Source organism: Desmodus rotundus, chromosome 6, assembly GCF_022682495.2.
Source record: "Desmodus rotundus isolate HL8 chromosome 6, HLdesRot8A.1, whole genome shotgun sequence".
Taxonomy (NCBI): domain Eukaryota; kingdom Metazoa; phylum Chordata; class Mammalia; order Chiroptera; family Phyllostomidae; genus Desmodus; species Desmodus rotundus.
In genome coordinates this window covers 111,196,010-111,214,027 of record NC_071392.1, presented here as the reverse complement: position 1 = coordinate 111,214,027, position 18,018 = coordinate 111,196,010, and the positions used below count along the sequence as shown (strand labels likewise).

The 18,018-nt window shown below is 52.2% G+C and overlaps 1 protein-coding gene across 3 annotated transcripts; it reads left to right on the top strand.

The window, feature by feature from the left end:
* The first annotated feature begins 889 nt into the window (after nucleotides 1-889).
* On the top strand, nucleotides 890-17,598 carry TGIF2 (TGFB induced factor homeobox 2). Of its 3 annotated transcripts, none has more exons than XM_024559657.4 (3): nucleotides 890-964; nucleotides 4,780-5,005; nucleotides 14,801-17,598. In XM_024559657.4, the coding sequence occupies exons 2-3, from the start codon at nucleotides 4,814-4,816 to the stop codon at nucleotides 15,320-15,322; spliced, it is 714 nt and encodes a 237-aa protein (XP_024415425.1). In that variant the 5' UTR covers nucleotides 890-964; nucleotides 4,780-4,813; the 3' UTR covers nucleotides 15,323-17,598. The 3 variants fall into 3 exon arrangements, with proteins under 3 accessions (XP_024415425.1, XP_024415424.1, XP_045050543.1); XM_024559656.4 differs by having other exon boundaries at nucleotides 899-1,057; nucleotides 14,801-17,596; XM_045194608.3 differs by lacking the exon at nucleotides 890-964 and adding an exon at nucleotides 1,854-1,911.
* Nucleotides 17,599-18,018: the final 420 nt, after the last annotated feature.

Below are 18,018 nucleotides of genomic sequence, written 5' to 3'. Positions count from 1 at the left end.
GAGTGCTGGGAGCTCCTCGACAGGTGGCCTGCCTCCTTCCAGTGCCTGTCTCAATGGGGTCTAGGCCATGGTTTAGGCTCCGCTGTCTACCTACCTGGCCAGAGTGACACCGGTTGACTGCGACAAAAAGCAAGAGCCTCTCTGAGGCTCATGAGCAAACCATGGACTGATATATAACAGCACATACCCCATCAACCGGATTAGACGGGAAGATACCCCTGAAGGGCCTCCCTCAGCTTCTTGTTACACGTACTCCTGCACACTTGGCTGTTACATTACCTCAGGCCACCACTCGTGCGCTAGACCAAGGGGCTAGAGGCTCTGCGGCGGTGTCAGAGGGAGCCTTCCATTCGACTCTACAGGCCCTCGTGGGCAGAACAGGCGTGGCATTCAGAGCCGGTCCTAACCAGCTGGGGGGTAAATCCATGGGCTAAGTGGGCCTCAGTTTCCTCAGAGCCTTAGTAACAACCACACCGCCTGCGGGAGAACCTGGTGGAGGGAGCAAACTTACAAACGTCGGGATTTGCGTTTTCTCCTCCAAGCAGAGGCCCCCTCCCCCAGCGTGAAGCACACAGTAGGCGCTCCGGAAATGCTCTCCGAAAAGAGGTACGGGTCCCTTCCTGCCCCAAGCGCTCAATCCCTAGTCAGGGTTCCCACCACTCCTCCATGGAGGCCATGTGGCATTCCTGAGGGTGGGGGTGGGCGCAGGAAGAAGGTGCCCTCCCAACCCCGCCCCCTCCGGGCGCGGTGGGCGGGGCGAAGCCCATCGCCGCCGCCGGCACGCCCCGCAGTGGGTGGGCGTAGCTCGACGCGCTCAGCGCAAAGTTTGTTTTCTCCCTCCGGGTGGGTGGGGGAGGGCGAGGAGCGGACGGGGGGGTTGGTGGGGGAAGGAGAGGGGATCTGACGTCAGGCCGCGAGGTGCTTTCCAGCCGCGAGCTGTCAGGCCGAGTGTCAGGCCCGGCAGGTACGCGGCGCGCTTCCCCAGCGTCCCCTGCCCCCTGCCAGGACGCCCCGGACCGAGCTCAAGGCCGCGTGGACGGAAAAGCCTCTCGGGAAAGTCAGTGTGGGGCAAAGGAGCGGAGCAGATGGGGGCGGGGGGCGCGCGGACAACTTGGAAAGTTTTTTTCCTGGGCCGGGCGGGGGAGGGGGCGTCGTCCTGGCGCGTGTGATTGTGGATGTGTGAACTCTGGTGTTTGTGAGTCCCGACCGCAGTGTGCGGGCTGGGGCCGGTGGAGGGGTGCCCCACCGCCCCGGGGAAAAGCTCTCTCGAGGACATATTGGGGGGACCCAGCTTTTTGGGATCCCACCACGGCAGACGGGCCCCTCCTGCCCCTGCCGGGGTGAGCGCGCGGGGCTGGTTTGTTTGGTTTCAAAAGTGCACGTTGCTAACCGCCGGCCGCCCCCCCCGCCGCGCTCCGGCGGAGCGGGGGTGGGGGCCACTGAGACTGACAGCTGCGGGTGGGGGCAACGGGAAGGGCCTGGAGCTGGGAGGGCCCAGGAGCCCGCGCGAGTTCCCCTTTCCTTTGAAACAAAGGAAAGTCTGTCTCTGAGGCATCTGTCACTCCCAGGCGGGCCAAGGAAGTGGGGCTCGGGGGGCCAGCGACCTGAAGAAAGTTTGTGCGCGCGGGGACCCTCGGGCATGCGTAGCGTGAGCCGAGCCTCCTGCGGGGGAAGCTCTCAGCCTCCGGGGTAGGGGGCGGCCAACATGGAGTCTGGGCGCAGGGCTGGGGGGGGGGGCGGTGCGGAGGTGGGAGCCCAGCCCCCTCCTCTCCCCTCCCCCTCCGGGCCGAATTCGGAGCACAAAGCGGAGCGCGCAGGCTCGGCCGGCCCCGAGCCCCGAAGAGTCAGCCTGCGCGGAGCTGCGGGGGAAGGGGGTGGGAACCAAACTTTTTCCTGCCCCGGGACAGACACGTGAGTTTTCTTTCTTCCAGAGCCCCCGCCCCACTGGGTTGCTGGCCCCGCGGGTGAGCTGGAGAGCCGAATCTGACGCGGGGTTGGGGTCTGAGGGGGTGTAGGCGCCCCCAGCGCAGGCGGATTCCCTGCCGCCCCGGGAGCCATGTGCTCTGAGTCGGTCTGGGCCGCGGGGGAGGCTGCGCGCTTTGTGTGAACTGCTGGGAATGCAGCGCGAGTGCGCGGCGCGGGGGAGTGTCCGGCAGGGCTGAAGAGTTGTCAGAAAGTTGGTGCGGGAGCGGCTGCAGGTCGGCGTCGTGGAGCGTGTAGTAGGGTGCACCGGGTGTTGAGTCGAGAGTTTGCTGCCTCGGGCCAGTTAGGGTAAGAACTGATGGCTGGTGTGATGACGTCTGGAGTTTTCCCAGTCTGAGAGTCCGTGGGTGGGCGGGTCGGGTCGGTTTGGAGTTCGTGGGTGGGCTTTTATCCAGGAGTTGGGCTAGTTGTGGGTACCAGTTGACCGTGCAGGAAGTGAGATATATTTGTAAACTGCGTGTGTGCTGTATTTGTCGGTGAAGTGAAATGCATTCGGGTTCCAGGGGCTGAGCGACGAGTCGGTGCCAGTTATGAGTGTTGTTAGAGAGTTGCCTGGTGTGAGTGTGGGGTATATTTGTGAGATATCTCACAGGATTGTAGGCAGGCTGAGGTGCAGGACACTCTGGAATCCTGCAGACTGGAACTTGGCTGATAGCCAGGTTGGAATTTGTACCTACAACCTTTAGTAAACTCACAGCCTGCCAGAGATGCGTCCCTGAGCCCGGATCCCAACTGCCCTGGCCAGCTAAACTTCAGACACCTGACCTCAGAAAGCAGTCAGGCTGTGGTGCTCTCTGAATAGTGGCACCTCTAATCAATGCCTGTCTCACCTCCAGGTGGCCTGGCTGGGAGGGTAGACTCTTCCCTCGAAAGCCTGGCCTCGCCAGCCCAGTTATCTGGGCTCTGGCCCAAGTCTAAGAAACAAAACCTGGGAAATGCCAGTCTGTTGGCCCAGCCGGGTTGGGAACTATTAAAGGCTGAGGAGGGAGGAGCCCTGAGATTCTAGCATCTGCTTGGCCTGTAACTTTTGATTTTAAAATGTAAATCTCTTTTGCATGTGTGAACAAGAAGTTTGTCAGGGGCTGAGCAACTGAGCTGGATTGTCTAGGGAAACCTCTTTCATTTGAAGAGGGGGCCTCAAGCCCAGAAGGGGCGAGGACATTTGCCCAAAGTTACACAGCCAGGTTGGAGGGACCAGGTTAGGAGCTAGATGACAAAGGAGAATGTTTGAGAGACAACTAGTAGGGATGACTGGACACTCTCTGCAGGGCACACAGTAGGTGCACAGTAAATGTTACACAGATTGCTGTAAGACCATGGTGATCGATCGTTTCCTGACCCTCGCTGGGTCTTGAGAGACCCGGGAGGCAAGTTGGTATGGAGGAAGGGTGTGGGAGCTAACTGCCTTGCTCCAAACCCACTATACTACATATGCTGTATCCTGTAGGGGAGGTTTTTTTCCAGCTTTATTGAGGTTATAATTCACATACCATAGAACTTGCCAATTCAAAGTGAACAAGTCAGTGGTTTTTAGTACAGCTGAAATTTAAACAGCACAGGTTTAGACTTTGCGGGTTCACTTATGCATGGATTTTTTTTCAATAAATACCTGTAATGTTTCCATCTCTACTTTGAAGTTCATGGATGCGTTGATTTATGTTATTTTATGTAGGGGACTTGAGCATTCACTGGGTTTGGTATCCTCCAGGGGTTCCTGAAACCAACAATTGCCCATAAATAGAGAGGGACAAACAAATTTTGGGGGGATCAAAAGTGACTTGCAGTTTTCAACTGTGTGGGGCTTGGTGCCCCTGCCCCCCACATTGTTCAAGGATGAACTGTACATTCACAACTCTGCAACCATTACCACAGGCAATTTTAGAACGTCTTTATCACCTAAAAACCCCTCCATACACTTTATCTATCATCCTTCCATCCCCTTCCAGCCCAGTCTAGGCATTTCATTAAAATGGAACTACATGATATGTGTTCCTTATGATGTGTTGCTTTAACTTAGCACAGTATTTTCCAGGTTTGTCCACATTTTAGCATGGATCAGGACTTCAGTCTTTTTTATGGCCAAGTAATATTCCCCTATATGGATAGACCTCACTTTATTTACCCATTCATCTGTTGGTAGGCACTTTTTGCTATTACGAATGATGTTACAAATACTTGTGTACAAGCTTTGGTGTGGACATAGGTTTTCATTTCTTTTGGGTAGATGCCTAGGGGTGAAATTACTGGGTCACATGATAACTGTTTAATAGCCATAGTATGAATGGCCGCCTTAATCTCCGGGCCTTGCTTTGCTCATCTACAAAATGGTGACGATAGTAGTGTCTCCCTTACATGGGCTTTATGAGGATTGAATGAGATAATAAATGTAAAGTACTCAGTACAGAGCATGGGAAACAGAACTCAGTGGTAGCTGGTACTGCTTATTAGTGAGCTGCCATTTACAGGGAACACTCTGTGACATGTATGATTGTCTCACCAGTATGCTGTACACCCGAAACTAATACAAAATAATATTGAATGTAAACTGTAATTGAAAATTTTTTTAATTAAAAGAGTGAGCTGCCATTTTGTTCAGCAATCGCCTGCTGAAGCGGAGGCCTTTCAGACACATCCCTACCGGCTCGCCTAGGCTGTGGCCCGGCCTGACACTTTGAACTGCGGTTTCCTATAGTTCAGGTGTCCCAGGCCCTGGCAATGGTGTGTTTGGAGACTAGGAAGAGGGTAAGTGGCAGTGCATGGTAATAATGTCCCCATCCTCTTTGTCCCTTGTTCCAGGGTTGCCTGAGGTCCAGCTTAGTCCCTCGACACCATGTCAGACAGTGACCTGGGTGAGGACGAAGGCCTCCTCTCCCTGGCAGGCAAGAGGAAGCGCAGAGGAAACCTGCCCAAGGAGTCGGTGAAGATCCTGCGGGACTGGCTATACTTGCACCGCTACAATGCCTACCCCTCTGAGCAGGAGAAGCTGAGCCTGTCTGGGCAAACCAACCTATCTGTGCTGCAGGTAAGGAGGGGGTAGCAGGAGACCTGGGTTCTGGTCCTATCTCAGCCATGTCACTGACTCACTGTGTGGCCTAAGGCTGGTCACCTCCGTCTCTGGGCCTTGGGGGTTTTTTTGGTCAGATGAGAACACCCACTCCCCCTGCCTCAAGGGAGGACAGTGACATGAGGTCATTGCAGCTAGATTTCAGATTTCTGAGAGTTTTAAAGAAGCAAGGAATCAGTATGAACCGTCTAGGTGTCGTCGTTAACACTGGAGGCCGTGGGAAGTGAGAATGCATTGTGTGTCTGGGATTTGGTCCCCAGCCCCCGAGTGGTGCTTGGACGGCGACTCGGTCGTGGAGAAGCTGATGGTCTGCAGTGCAGTTAAGATTGAGTCGGACTCATGGTCAAGGGAAGTGCAGAAGTCAGAGACTCTGAGTCCAAAACCCATTTCTGCCACATCAAGGCCGTGGATCACATCTTGATTTCCTCGTCTGTGAAGTGGGGGTGACTCCTTTTCTGCCTGACTGAACTAAGGGTCAGATTCAGAACTGGATGTGAAAGGGCTTTGAGCACGTTCAAAAGACTGTTATCTACTTTTTGTCAGAGTGCAAGATTTTATCTCCTTGGAATTGCCTCAAGTTGCCGACATGCTGGCGTTTTGCTCTGTTTTCGTGGTGCTGAGGCAGGACGCCCTGGACTGCCTCAGCCTCACAAAGGCCCCACCCCTGCCTCCTTTTCCACCTCTGTCCTTTCCCAGCCCATTACTCCAATCCGTGGAATGGGTTCTCCCTCCTTCCCTTACCCCAGTCTGAACCCCCCTGGTCTGCCCAGCTCCTGTCCCCCTTCCTCCTCCGTGAAGTCTCAGCGTGAGTATTCCGTCCTCAGAGCTCCTGTCACTGGACTTCACTCTCCGGGCAGTGGCTGACTGGAGTCTGTCTACAAGGAAGGCTCTAACGCTGCAGACCCTGACTCGGAGCCCATCTTCTCCACAAGGGGAAGCCTGGACCTTGGCCATGTCACTGCCGGCTCACTGAGCCTCAGGTTCCTCTTCTGGAAAAGGGGGGTGTGGCACTCGCACAGTGTGTCAGGAGGAGGGACTGAGAAGAACCCAGGGCTCGCTGCGAGCTGTTCGGCCCACACTGGGTGCTTCTGCTCTCCTTTTCAGTCTCCTCTGTCCAAATCATAGATCTTAGTGTCCTCCCACGCATCTCACTATGCCCAGCTCTATGCCCAGCAGAATTGGGATCCCAGACAGAAACCAGACTCATCCCTGCCTCAAAGAATATGTAGTCTAGGATGGAATAGCAGGAAAGACTCGGCCACCGATGTGTGCCAAAAGTGGTCACTGCTTTTCGAAGGCAGCAGAGAGCCACTGTGGAGCCTTAAAGGGCCTCCAGAAGAGGTAGACTTGAACTCACAGGCCAAAGTCTGGACCCTGAGCCAGTATTACCCAGGCAGCCTCTTTGCTGGTCTTCCCGCCTGCAGCCTTGTTCCTTCAGTCCCCGTCTCCTGAACACAGAAGTGCAAATCTGATTGCAGCACACACCCCGCAGACCCTGTTGACCTCCCGAGGTAGTCCAAACTCCAAGGTACTTAGCAGTCCCATCATTCTTCTGCCCCTGGGGCCCTTGAGCCATCTGCGCCTGCAGGCCATCTCTTTTGGGTTCTTTCCTGAACCTGAATCACTCCCTTTGTTAGGCATTTTCTTTCGAAATCCGAGAGGCCACAGCTGTGTATTCCCACTGGCTCTCTCAAACTACTTGTCACACTATTGGAACCGATTTTTGTCAGGGACACTTTCTCAAATCTGAGTAATGTACCATCTCCTTTTAAAGGATAATATTTTTACCACCACGTTACTTAAGTGTGTACAAACTGAAAACTGGGTAAGTGTCTTGCTCTTGCTCTTATACACAACTATAAAGTAAATAGTTTTCCAAAGTACATTAGTGTAAAACCAATGAGACTCCACCCAGCTGCGTTACTGGCACGAGGACGGTGTGTGGCTGGCAGGGCTGTGGTGTGGGGGGACAGAGGTGCTGTCTCTGGAGCTGAGCATGTCTGGGCTGCCGGGGCCATGGTGCACCTGCGATGATCGGAGCAGAAACAAAGCCACAGGTGTTTCTCCTGTGAAGTGTTCTTATGGAGAACTAGTGGCTCCCTAGGCCAGCTTATCCCCAGGTCTCACTTTTAGAGGACTGTGTGTCTGGGGCAAGGGTTAGCTGGTGACTTCTGACCAGGCCAGGCTGGATCCCTGCATCCCCTGGTGGGAGGGGTTCCGTGACCACCCTGTGCTAGAGCCATGCTGAGAGCTAAAAAGCCATGGGGACCACCCTGCAGGAAACTGCTGAGTCCCCAGCACACAGTTGCCTCTGCTGGGAGGTCTCCCCTCCCAGCACCTCAGGTTTCCTGGCTGATGACTGATAACATCTCCACGCCAGCTCCTTCCCTTTCTAAGATTCTCCAGGATGGCTCTTTCTCAGGCTCCTGTGATCTGTCACCAACTCCTATACATACCCCTTAAATATTTCTGGAATATGGCTTCTTTACTATCCTGGTCCAAACCCTTCAATGCTCCTGCCGACTTAATGATACCATCACCTGTCCCCATCTGTACAGCAGGCTTCATCCCTGGCACCGCCCCTCCCCATTCCAGCCCCACTGCTCAGTACCCCAGACCACTTTGCTCCCACCCAACCGCAGAGACTCCCCGTCCTTGAAGGAGCTGTGCCTTCCCCAGCCCTGGGACTGGGTCAGCACTTGGACCCATGACTGGTCTCATTTATCACTGTATCCTGAGTGTTTAGCTCAGTGCCTTGTATCTGGGAGGTGCTCCATAAGTAACAGTTGAGTGACAGAAAATGAAGTTCAGGTGTTGGAAATGGTAACAGGCAGGACCTCAGAAGTAAGGAAATATGGCTCATCAATTGGAAAAGTGGGCTTAAGTCCCTGGAGGCATCTCTTTCTCCTGTACTTAACTTATAAAACTTCATTGTTTATTAAAAACATTTGCAGGTATCGATGAAGGAGAATATTCTAATCTAACGCACCCCTGGTACCAATCACCTGGCTCCAGTACTCGGCAACATTTCGCCCAGGCCTGTTTTCCTCTCTCCCTGGGGACCTCTCTTTCGATTGTCTCTTTTAACTGCCCAGGAGCTATTCATTAGCAAGTCAATGAGTCATTTAACTAACTGGTTTGCTGGTACTTGCCTAGGGCTAGGCAGTTGGGAGGGTGAGACCAACAACAACAAAAAGTCATTTGTGAAGGATTTTCACAGGTCCCTGTGACCCCTCTACGCCCACTTTATTGCTGTGGTTTCTGACTGGTCTCAGGGGCTGTCTGTTGGGGGGGGAAGGGGTGGGAAGCGTGGCAGGGATGTTCAGGCCCCATTTCTCCACTCTGTAATGCTGACTAGGGCTGTGCTCTGTGCGGAGCCCAGTGCTGTGTGCTGGAAACAGCGGTAGAACAGGAACTTCCCCTGCCCTAGGCTAGCACGGAGAGGAAGGGAGATATCATTTAAAAGACCCATTCGGTGTCTGTAGGAGAGGCGGCTCTCAGGAAGCAGCATTTGAGTGGAGACTTGAAGGAACTGGGAGGTAGGTGCGGCAGTCCCTCCATATGGGGAACTGGGCAAGAAAGGAGACTGCTGTAGAGGCTGTGGTGGCCTGCTCGGTGGCACGGTGTGCCCTGGCACCTCTTACTGATCGGTCAGGCTGATGTCCTTCCTCTGGCACCAAAGCTAGGTGCCTTCCCATTCTTCCTGCTGGCAACCTCTCTCTCCCCGTTTTTTAAGAGATTTTATTTATTTTCAGAGAGAGGAAGAGAGGGAGAGAGATACATCTATTGGTGGCCTCTTGCACATCCCCAACTGGGGACCTGGCCCGCAACCCAGGCATGTGCCGTGGCTGGAATCAAACCAGTGACCTTGTGGTTCACAGGCCAGCACTCAATCCAGTGAGCAACACCAGCCAGGGCTGTGTCCCCACATTTTCATCTATATGTATATTTTTTGAGCTGCTTTGTGAATAAAGGGATTTGCCCACAAGGACAAGTTAAACCCTGATGGGTTAAACCATGGTAACCTCGGTCTGGGTGACAGAACCCTGGGGAACTTGAAAAGGCATATTCCTGACTCACTCCCACCCCACTTAGGTATGTTAAACCAATAAGAAATAGCCATTTCTTAAAATCGCCCTCCAGGTGACTGTAATACCGCAAGCCTGCTCAGATGCAGGTGGTTGCAATACGTGGAAGTACTGTGAAGTTTGGGAGCGGTCTCTCCATGCCTTCACTCCCGTCCACTCTTTTGGGCTTGCCCTTCACAGCTGAAAAGACATTGAAGTTAAAGCACTTGTGTCAAACGCCCTGCTCTGATCCTTGTGGCCTTCACAGCTTCCTGGTGTCCCTCCCACTCCCATTTGCCACAGTGATTCCTCCCGTGTCCTTCATCTCAGCCTCTGATAAAGAGGAAAAAAAATACTGTCAGGGCACAGCCTCTGAGACAGAGCCCTCCTTTATGCGAGAGAGGCTTTTGGGCAGGCTCCCAGTCTGTTTGGCCATATTAATCACGGAGTTCACCTTGGCATTCTCCCACCACCTGCCCAAGGACCTGGAGTGGGGGCGAGCCACATGCCCTTTTCCTGACTTAGGCATGGGTTGAGCTCCTGGAGGGGGCTACAGAAAATCCCGGTAGCCTGTTATCACAGCTGGCACTGGGGGCGTGCTCAGGCCGCCTGCCCTTTCGCAGCCCCCCTCAGCTGTGTATTTCTGTCGGATGAGAAGACAAAACAGACAGTAGTCTGCCAAGTTTTCTGCAGACCAGGGTGAGTGTGTGGGAGAATATGTGGGTGGGAGGGTTTCTGCTGTTCTCAGGAACGTAAGCCAAAATGGGAGGTGTAGCTAGGGGCTAGATGGCCTGCACAGCTGTGAGAACACGCCCAGGCTCCCCTCCCAATACTGCCTTCTCAACGAAAACACCCATCCCTACCTCGCTTGACCCAGGTCACTCTGCTCCGTTTCCCCGGCATCCAGGGGTGAGGTGGCTAAGGCGCAGCGCTCTTCTGTAGTACCGGTAATGGAGGAGGCAGCTGCAGACTGAGGGGTGGAAGCAACTGAACAAGGAGAAAAGGCTTTACTGACTCTCTTCAGTCCTTTTCACCTGCCTGGAAGCAGGCTGTTTGGACCAGATCCATTTGCACTTGTGACCTTGAGCAAGATACTGAACCTCTTTGATCTGGGCCTCTGTTTTTTCAACAGTCCAAATAAAATGGAGATCATCACAGAACCTGTCCCATTAGCTGTTGAAGATTAAATGAGTAAATGGGAAGTGTTCAGAACACCACCTGATACGTTTTGTTTCAACAAGTATTTACTTTTAGGATTATGATAATGATTATTCCTCTGCGTGGTAAGACACAGCAAAGCAGAGTGAGACTAGCTGTAGGGCCCTGACCAGTGTGGCTCAGTTGGTTGGGCATCATCCCCCAAGGCAAAAGGTTCTGGTTGGTTCCTCAACTGGGCGTGCCTGGGTTGAAAGTTCAGTCCTGGGTCGGGGCGTGTACAAGAGGCAGCCAATCCATGTTTCTCTTTAACATTGATGTTTCTCTCCCTTTCCTTCCCTATCCCCATCCTCCTCTCTCCAGAAATAAATAAAACCTTAAAAAGAAAAATAGGGGCCTCTAGGTTTGAATCCCAGGTTTGTACTTAGGCTGTGTGACTTCGGCAAGTTCTTTAGTCTCTTTGAGTTCCGGTTCCCTTTTTGGTACTTTGGGGACACTGCTCACTACCCTTCCAGGCCTGTGTGCAGATTAAACAGTGCAAGTGAGATGGCTGACGTGCCCACCTGGTATCCAGAGTGCTAGTTCCCTTCCTTCATGGAGCCCAGCTGCTCAGCCTTGTCCTTGGAGATCCCTTGCAGCCCTCCCCAGGATTCAGCTCCCCCAGTGTCTGCTGATGCCTGTAGTTGTGTGTGCTCCATAGTGCTGCTTGGACCACAGAGGTGGTGAAAAGGGATAAGGGAGAACCTTTATCCCTTTATCCCAAAGGGGCGGGACCTTTCCAGGTGGACCAGAGAAGGAAGAGAAAGGCTACAAGAAGGCTCTGGCTCTGCCTGCCCAGGAGCTTTCGTGTCCTGGCAGGGCCAGGGGCCTAGTGCTATCCTTGGCTCACTTGTGGAATGGATGCAGCTGTAGCCTGCTGGGCAAAAAGACCCATGCCAACTCCGGGTACCAGCACCTTTTCATAGGTGGCCAGGTGTTCAGCTGGGTTAGAGGCAGACATAGGAAGATGGTACCCAAGGGCTTGCCTGGGTATTGGCCAAGAAAGGTGACAGGCAGGTGGAGAATTGATGCAGGAGCCCTGAGGAGAGGTGGCATTTTGATCATTCAGCGAATATTAGAGGAATGTTTTAAGAAACAGTGTGTTGCTACAGCCCACAGTTCCCAGCATCCCAGCACACAGGAAGTGAGGGGCAGGGGGTTCCTGTCTTCCTCCTATAGTAGCTGGTGCATGCTCTGGAAGTATCTGTTGAGAGCATAGCTATCTGTTGAGAGGAGAGGAGAGATGGGACCAGGAGCAGGACTTGGAGTGGAATTTAGGTCAAGACCCTGTTTCCAGGGGTGTCCCACCTTTTGAAAGAAAAATAGTTGTCTTGGGCCACACATTAAATACGTTGTGATACGTAATCACAAAAAAAAAACCTCATAATGTTTTAAGTAAATTTATGATTCTGTGTTGGACTGCATTCATAGCCACCCTGAGCGGCCTGTGGGCTGCAGGTTGGATGCCCCTGGTCAGGCCCTCTAGACTTTGACCGTGGTGTTCTGGCCCAGTGGGCGCAGCCCTGCCTGCTTCCATCAGTTCCTTAAACCAAACTCTTTCCTGCCTCAGGACAGGACCTTGACATTTGCTTTTCCCTCTAAGATGTTCTTCCCTCCGCTTTCTGTATGGCTGGCTTTCTTATTTTTTAGTACCTAAAGAATAAGGGGTGTCAAACTCATCTTCACTGGGGGCCACATCAGCCTCGCAGTTGCCTTCACAGGGCCGAAATAATTTTAGGGCTGTATAAATGTAACTAACTACTCCTTGACTGTTAAGGAGTTGCAATTACATTCGGCCTTTTGAAGGCAACTGCAAGGCTGATGTGGCCCCCGCTGAAAATGAGTTTGACACCCCAGCTTTAGGTCTTAGCTTTCCCAGACCCCTCACCTGCAGAAGTTGCTCTTACCTTTATATGCTACCTTTTTATTCCTGTCTGTTTCCTTCCTGGCACTTATTGGTGACTATTCACCATGTTTGTTCTAGCTGTGGGACACTCCACAGCGAGGTGGACTGTAAGTGTCACAGGATAGGGTGCATGTCTGTTTAATTCACAAAGGGATCACCAGCACCGAGAACTGAGCCTGGCATGTAGTAAGTGCTCAGTAAGTATTTGAGTGAGTACAAAGCCTTGAAAGGGAGAGCAATTGAGAGTGAGAAGTTCTGACCTGTTTTGAAGAACAAAGTAAGCTGGGCTCTGAGGCCCTGTGACAGCCTGAGAGAGATTCAGGGAGGAAAGGCTCCTCCAGATCCAAAGGCCCAGGCTTGGGGATCCCTGGCTGGAGGTTGAATCCTGCCTGACTTCTTCAGGCTGAGCTGGAAGTGTGTTCATCGGTAAACTGGGAGTTGATCAAACTCAGAGCTGATGTAACTATGAAAATAAAATCGTGTAGATGCTCAGTGCTCAGTAAATGGCAGTTTGGTAAACTCAGCGAAAGCTCCCAGAAGGATGCCCAGATCCCCAATATCCACAGTGTCTAACTAACGTCTCTTCTCTCCTGCTACTTCTGAGATGGCAAGAAGGTTATTAAGCAGTTTTTCTGCTTCAGTGGCCCCTCCAGTGGTGGGCAAGAGGGAGAAGGACTTGGGAAAAATGGTGGGGGGTTGTATTTGCTTATTTAAGGAAAGGGTTAATGTTTTGAAACAGGTTTGTGTTTATGACCTTACACCAGCCATGAAAGTAGGAGAGTTTGAGTCTAATCTGTAACCTGAAATATAACGCTCAGGTGAGCTATTGCAGCATTGCTGTGCCACACCTCCAGGCCCTTTGGAGTAAATGAGAAACGAGGGTGTGAGTGGTTGGTCTTATAGAGGGTCCAGAAGGATGCGGGCCTGCTGCAGAAACTATTTACATGCTTTCTGCTACCCTCAGGTGTCGTTCATTAGTGTATGAAAAGAAACCACCAGGCCCTACACCAGCCCCAGGTGAAGAGAGAGGGGTTTTGAATCTATTTCCTCTGCTCGGGCCTTATCCCTGATACCTTAGATCAACCAAGACTTCGCGGAGTAGCCAATCTGAGGTGGAGAAGAAGGCATTTCAGAAAGAACAAGTGTGATGTGCAAAAGGCAAGAAGCTACTAGAAAGAAGAAGAAGAAAAGCACAGGGCCTGATGAGGGGCTGGTGAGCAGTTTCACATGCCGAAGAACGACACAAGGCCTGGAGATACTGACGGGAGGGGTTAACACGCAGGCTTGGGCGTCTAGATTTGATTTTGTGGACAGTAGGAGGCAGGGCAGTTTTTTAGAACAGGAATGACAGGCCTGGCATTTTAGAAGAAGTGACAACCAGTGAAGGGGGCTGGGTTGGAGAGCCATGAAGCTGTTAAAAAAATCCAGACAGCCCTGGCTGGTGTGCCTCAGTGGATTGAGCGCAGGCCTGCAAAGGGTCACTGGTTCGATTCCCCTCAGGGCACGTGCCTGAGTTGCTGGCCAGGTCCCCAGTTGGGGCATGTGAGAGGCAACCCATACATCTCTCGCACATTGATGTTTCTCCCCCTTTCTCCCTCCCTTCCCCTCTCTCTAAAAATAAATAAAATCTCTAAGAATCCAGACAGATGTGGGTCAGGGTGCTAGGTGTCTTGGCTTTGCAGAATAACAATTAACAGTGAGGAATTTCATGCCTCATGCAGAGTTCAAAAAGATTGATCCAAACAGTGAATTAAATGGGAATGGGGTCAAGGTTAAATGGTAGCTTTCTGAGCAGCATGTAGGAAAATAAACTTAAGGGTGCTGCTTGAATGCACGTTCAGCTGGAGCCAGTAATCCTGGTTTTGCTCGGAAACAGTGATTTTCTTCTACCTGACAGCCACATGGTGTTTTTGTGGCCTGCACCAGGACTCTGCTCTAGAAACGTATGAGTGAATCACCCTTGGCACTGCCCCCTCTCTTCCCATTCATACCCCATATCCACTGGGCACCAGATCCTCTCCTTTCCAGTTTCCCAAGTAGATCAAACATTTGTCATATTGTCACCTCCCTTAATATAACTTGAACTACTTTTTCTCTGCTTCCACTCTCCTTGGTTTGCTCCTTCATTTAACATCCTCCTACCCTCCCCATTGCCCTTAGGGTAAAGAACCAAATCCCCACCATAGAGGTAACCTCTAGTTACCACTCTGAGCTCCAGCCATACCAGCCTGCCTTCTCTGAGTTCCTCATAGACACTCTGCTTCCACCTGCTACAGGGTCTTTGTAGAGGTTCATTTCCCTCAGCTAAATGTCCTCTCCCTTCCACCTCCCACGTAAACTACTGCCCGTCCTTCAGATCTCAATTTAGGAGCCATGTCCTCAGAGAATGCCACCCTGAGCCTGCAAAGACTAGAGTGGGTGTTCCCATTAGTGTCTCCATCAGCCTCTTCCCAGCATCACCCTTTCTGAGGACTGAGGTTGTGTGTGTGTATGTTGTTTGCTCCTACATTCTGGGGCCTGACGTAGGTGCTCCATAGCTGGTTTTGATTGAGTGAACTGATCACAGCCTCTTAACACTCATTCCAGATATGTAACTGGTTCATCAACGCGCGGCGGCGGCTTCTCCCAGACATGCTTCGGAAGGACGGCCAAGACCCCAACCAGTACACCATTTCCCGCCGCGGGGGCAAGGCCTCAGATGTGGCCCTCCCCCGTGGCAGCAGCCCCTCGGTGCTGGCTGTGTCTGTCCCGACCCCCACCAACGTGCTCTCCTTGTCTGTGTGCTCCATGCCACTCCACTCGGGCCAGGGGGAAAAGCCAGCAGCCCCCTTCCCACAAGGGGAGCTGGAGCCCGCCAAATCCCTGGTGACCCCTGGTAACACCCTCACCCTGCTGACCAGGGCCGAAGCTGGAAGCCCCACAGGTGGACTCTTCAACACACCACCGCCCACACCCCCAGAGCAGGACAAGGAGGACTTCAGCAGCTTCCAGCTGCTTGTGGAGGTGGCGCTACAGAGGGCTGCTGAGATGGAGCTTCAGAAGCAGCAGGACCCGTCGCCCCCATTACTGCACACTCCCATCCCCTTAGTCTCTGAAAACCCCAAGTAGGCATCTGCCAACAGGGGTGTCCAAGGCTCAAGCCAGCTGTTCTGGGTTTATGTTTTGGTTCCCTTTCATACAGAGGCTTTCTTCGGATCACTGCCAAACACCAGGATCATCTCCTCTGTCCTGAGGTCTTCAGCAGGCAGACACCAGCTGGTGTCGCTGCATTGTGATGGGGACCTCCTCTTCTGACTCCTCCATTTCTCCAGGCCTCCTCTGGTGAGGAGACTAAGAGAGTGGAGACAGGCATGGTGCTGCTTGCTGCTACTTCTCCAGAGAATCCGCAGGACACCTTTGTCCCAGCCTGCTCTCCTGGGCTGGGCACAGGAAACCTGCCAAGTTCAGACCTGTGCTGGGTCCAAGTTGCTCCTGAGCCGGCCTCTCTGTTAGGCCAAGTGTGGACATTCCAAGTTTGTAAGTGTGAACAAAAGAAAGGAGGACCCCAGCAGATGTCACAGAACCGACTCCCGTTGAATGTTTAGGTTTTTGTGTTCATTTTTCCCTTTTTGCTGTGGTTTGCGTTCATGGGGAAGTGTGTGTTGTGTGATGGAGTCTGATGAACTGGGAATGGTCCACCGTTGTTAACAGGTGATTGTTTTATAAGGAAGGAGTATTTTTATTTTGGGGACCAGCTACATCTCTGCAAAATTCCAAATGGTTGTTTTATTGTTGGTTTGGTTTACCAAGAAAAGGAGGAAAAAATGTATACAGGCTTCGGCTTTTCTGCATCAGGCACAGAGGGGAATAAACCCAAAGCCGGAGAGGGGCCAACAGGGAACCTGACCAAACCTTCTAGGCGTAGAGCAGAGAAAGATGATAAAAACCGGAGAGGTGTTTTTTTCTATTTTTGTTTTTACTGTACTTTTGGGGGGTGGGAGAAGTAAGCTAGACTGAGGCAGTAGGGTTTGTTTTCTTGTGTTTTTTTTTTTCCTCTCTAATGTTTTCCCCTTTATTCTTGAAAGCTTTGCCCTGCAGCCTGAGTTTTGGATTCCTTTAGGAACTTGGAGTAGTGGGGCCAGAATGTCAAAAGCTCCATCTGCTGGCAGGTTTCCCCACAATGGTGGCAGGAAAGCATTCCTGGAGGAAGCAGGAAGAGTGACCCCAGCTGCCTGCGGAACTGCCTTCAGAGGCTGCTGGGGCTGGGAAGCAGAGGCCTGCCCCTGAGAGTGTCTCTGTGTTGCACCTTTCTTCACACTGGAGTTGCAGAGGCCCCTGCCCTGAACTTCACAGTGGAACAGATCACAGTTGGTCTTATCTCCCTTCCATTTATTTTTTCTTGTTTGTTTCATTGCCAACTGCGTTCAACAGCAATATACCCCATCTTTATATATCCTAAGAAACACTAATCCTAGGTTATTATTAGCCAAAATATTTTTGTTCTGATTGACATTGTTACTGGGCCAAAAGACAGGTCAGGAGCCCCAGCCTGTAGTTCTCTTAGGTTGCCAGGTCCAGGCACAAGGGGGAAGAGTTGCTGGATTATTGGCTGCGTTGGTAAAGCCTGGCCAGGAGAAATGGCAGAAACAGGTGTTCACCCCTGAGGGAAGCACCCTCACTTCTGAGTGGCTTGGCCCACCTGTTGCTTGGGAGTAGAGATTAGTATTTAAGGAGAGGGAGCTTTGCTGAGTGGGCAAGTTTCCTAGGCTCTTTTTTGCTTCCTCCTGGGCCCTCTCCTTGCATGCCCTGGGGTGGGTGGGAAGAGGATCAGGGATCCTCACCCTCCTGGGGAAGGATGAACACAGCAGCTTCGAGATTAGTTGACGCTGCTGTTTGCCCAGCCTTTCCACCCTACCCATGTCTGTGAGCCCAGGGCGGGTGTGACTGTTGCAAGACGCTTGTAGCAGGAGACTGGAAGTGTGTCGGGCTGGAGTGGGACTCTGCCTTCCTGCAGTGCACTGAGCAGTGGAGGTGCTGGGGGTGTGGGAGCCATGCTGCTGGATTCTGGTTGGCCTTCCCCCCTTGTGCAAGATAGGCTGGGGCTGGGCAGCCACTGGTTTGGTTGTGAGGTAAACTGGGAGGAGACTTAGCACAGTTATATCCCATTGAGTAATTTGAGCAGAAAACTACTGTAAATAAGTTTTGTTTTTGTCTTTTGTCAAATAAAGTTGTTTTGGGTTTTGTTTTATTTTTGTTTTCCAATCAAACACCCATCCACTGTGACCCTGGGCCCAGCCTGGAGATGAGGCACTTGCTGAGTTCTTACCTGCATTACCTATTTCACCCTCTAGTAGCCACGTGTGGGAGTCCACTCCACACCCTTATTTCCTTGTCCTCAGCCCTGTTCCATATCCCATTCATCACAGTGTGCAGGGGGCATATGCCCTGGACCAGTCTTCCCTGAGATCAACAGTGAAGCCCTGGGGTTGCTAAGTGGTGAGGGGACTCCAGGAGCTGGCAGCATTTCTCTCTCCCTTTGTGGGTGAGGAAAGAACATGGCTGCAAGTATGAAGCCAGAACAAAAGCAGAGATGAGATGAATGCTCTAAGTCCTATCTGAAATCAGTACCACTTCTGGACTTCCCAATTACGTAAGCTAGTAAATTCCCCTTTTTAAGTTAGCTGTGGGTTGCATCTCTGTCATAATGATAACTACACGTAATTGCAGCCCAAACAGTACACAGTCTGCAATGGTGGTGAACAGTCTTGCTGTGTGCCTGGGTCTGCACTGTTCATTATCTACACGCACACGAAGTGAGATTCCCT

Bases quoted from the DNA above. Each gene is read 5' to 3' on its own strand.
- TGIF2 (XM_024559657.4), top strand. From the start codon at position 4,814: ATGTCAGACAGTGACCTGGGTGAGGACGAAGGCCTCCTCTCCCTGGCA. The intron at 5,006-14,800 runs GTAAGGAGGGGG...CACTCATTCCAG, and splicing joins CCAACCTATCTGTGCTGCAG to ATATGTAACTGGTTCATCAA.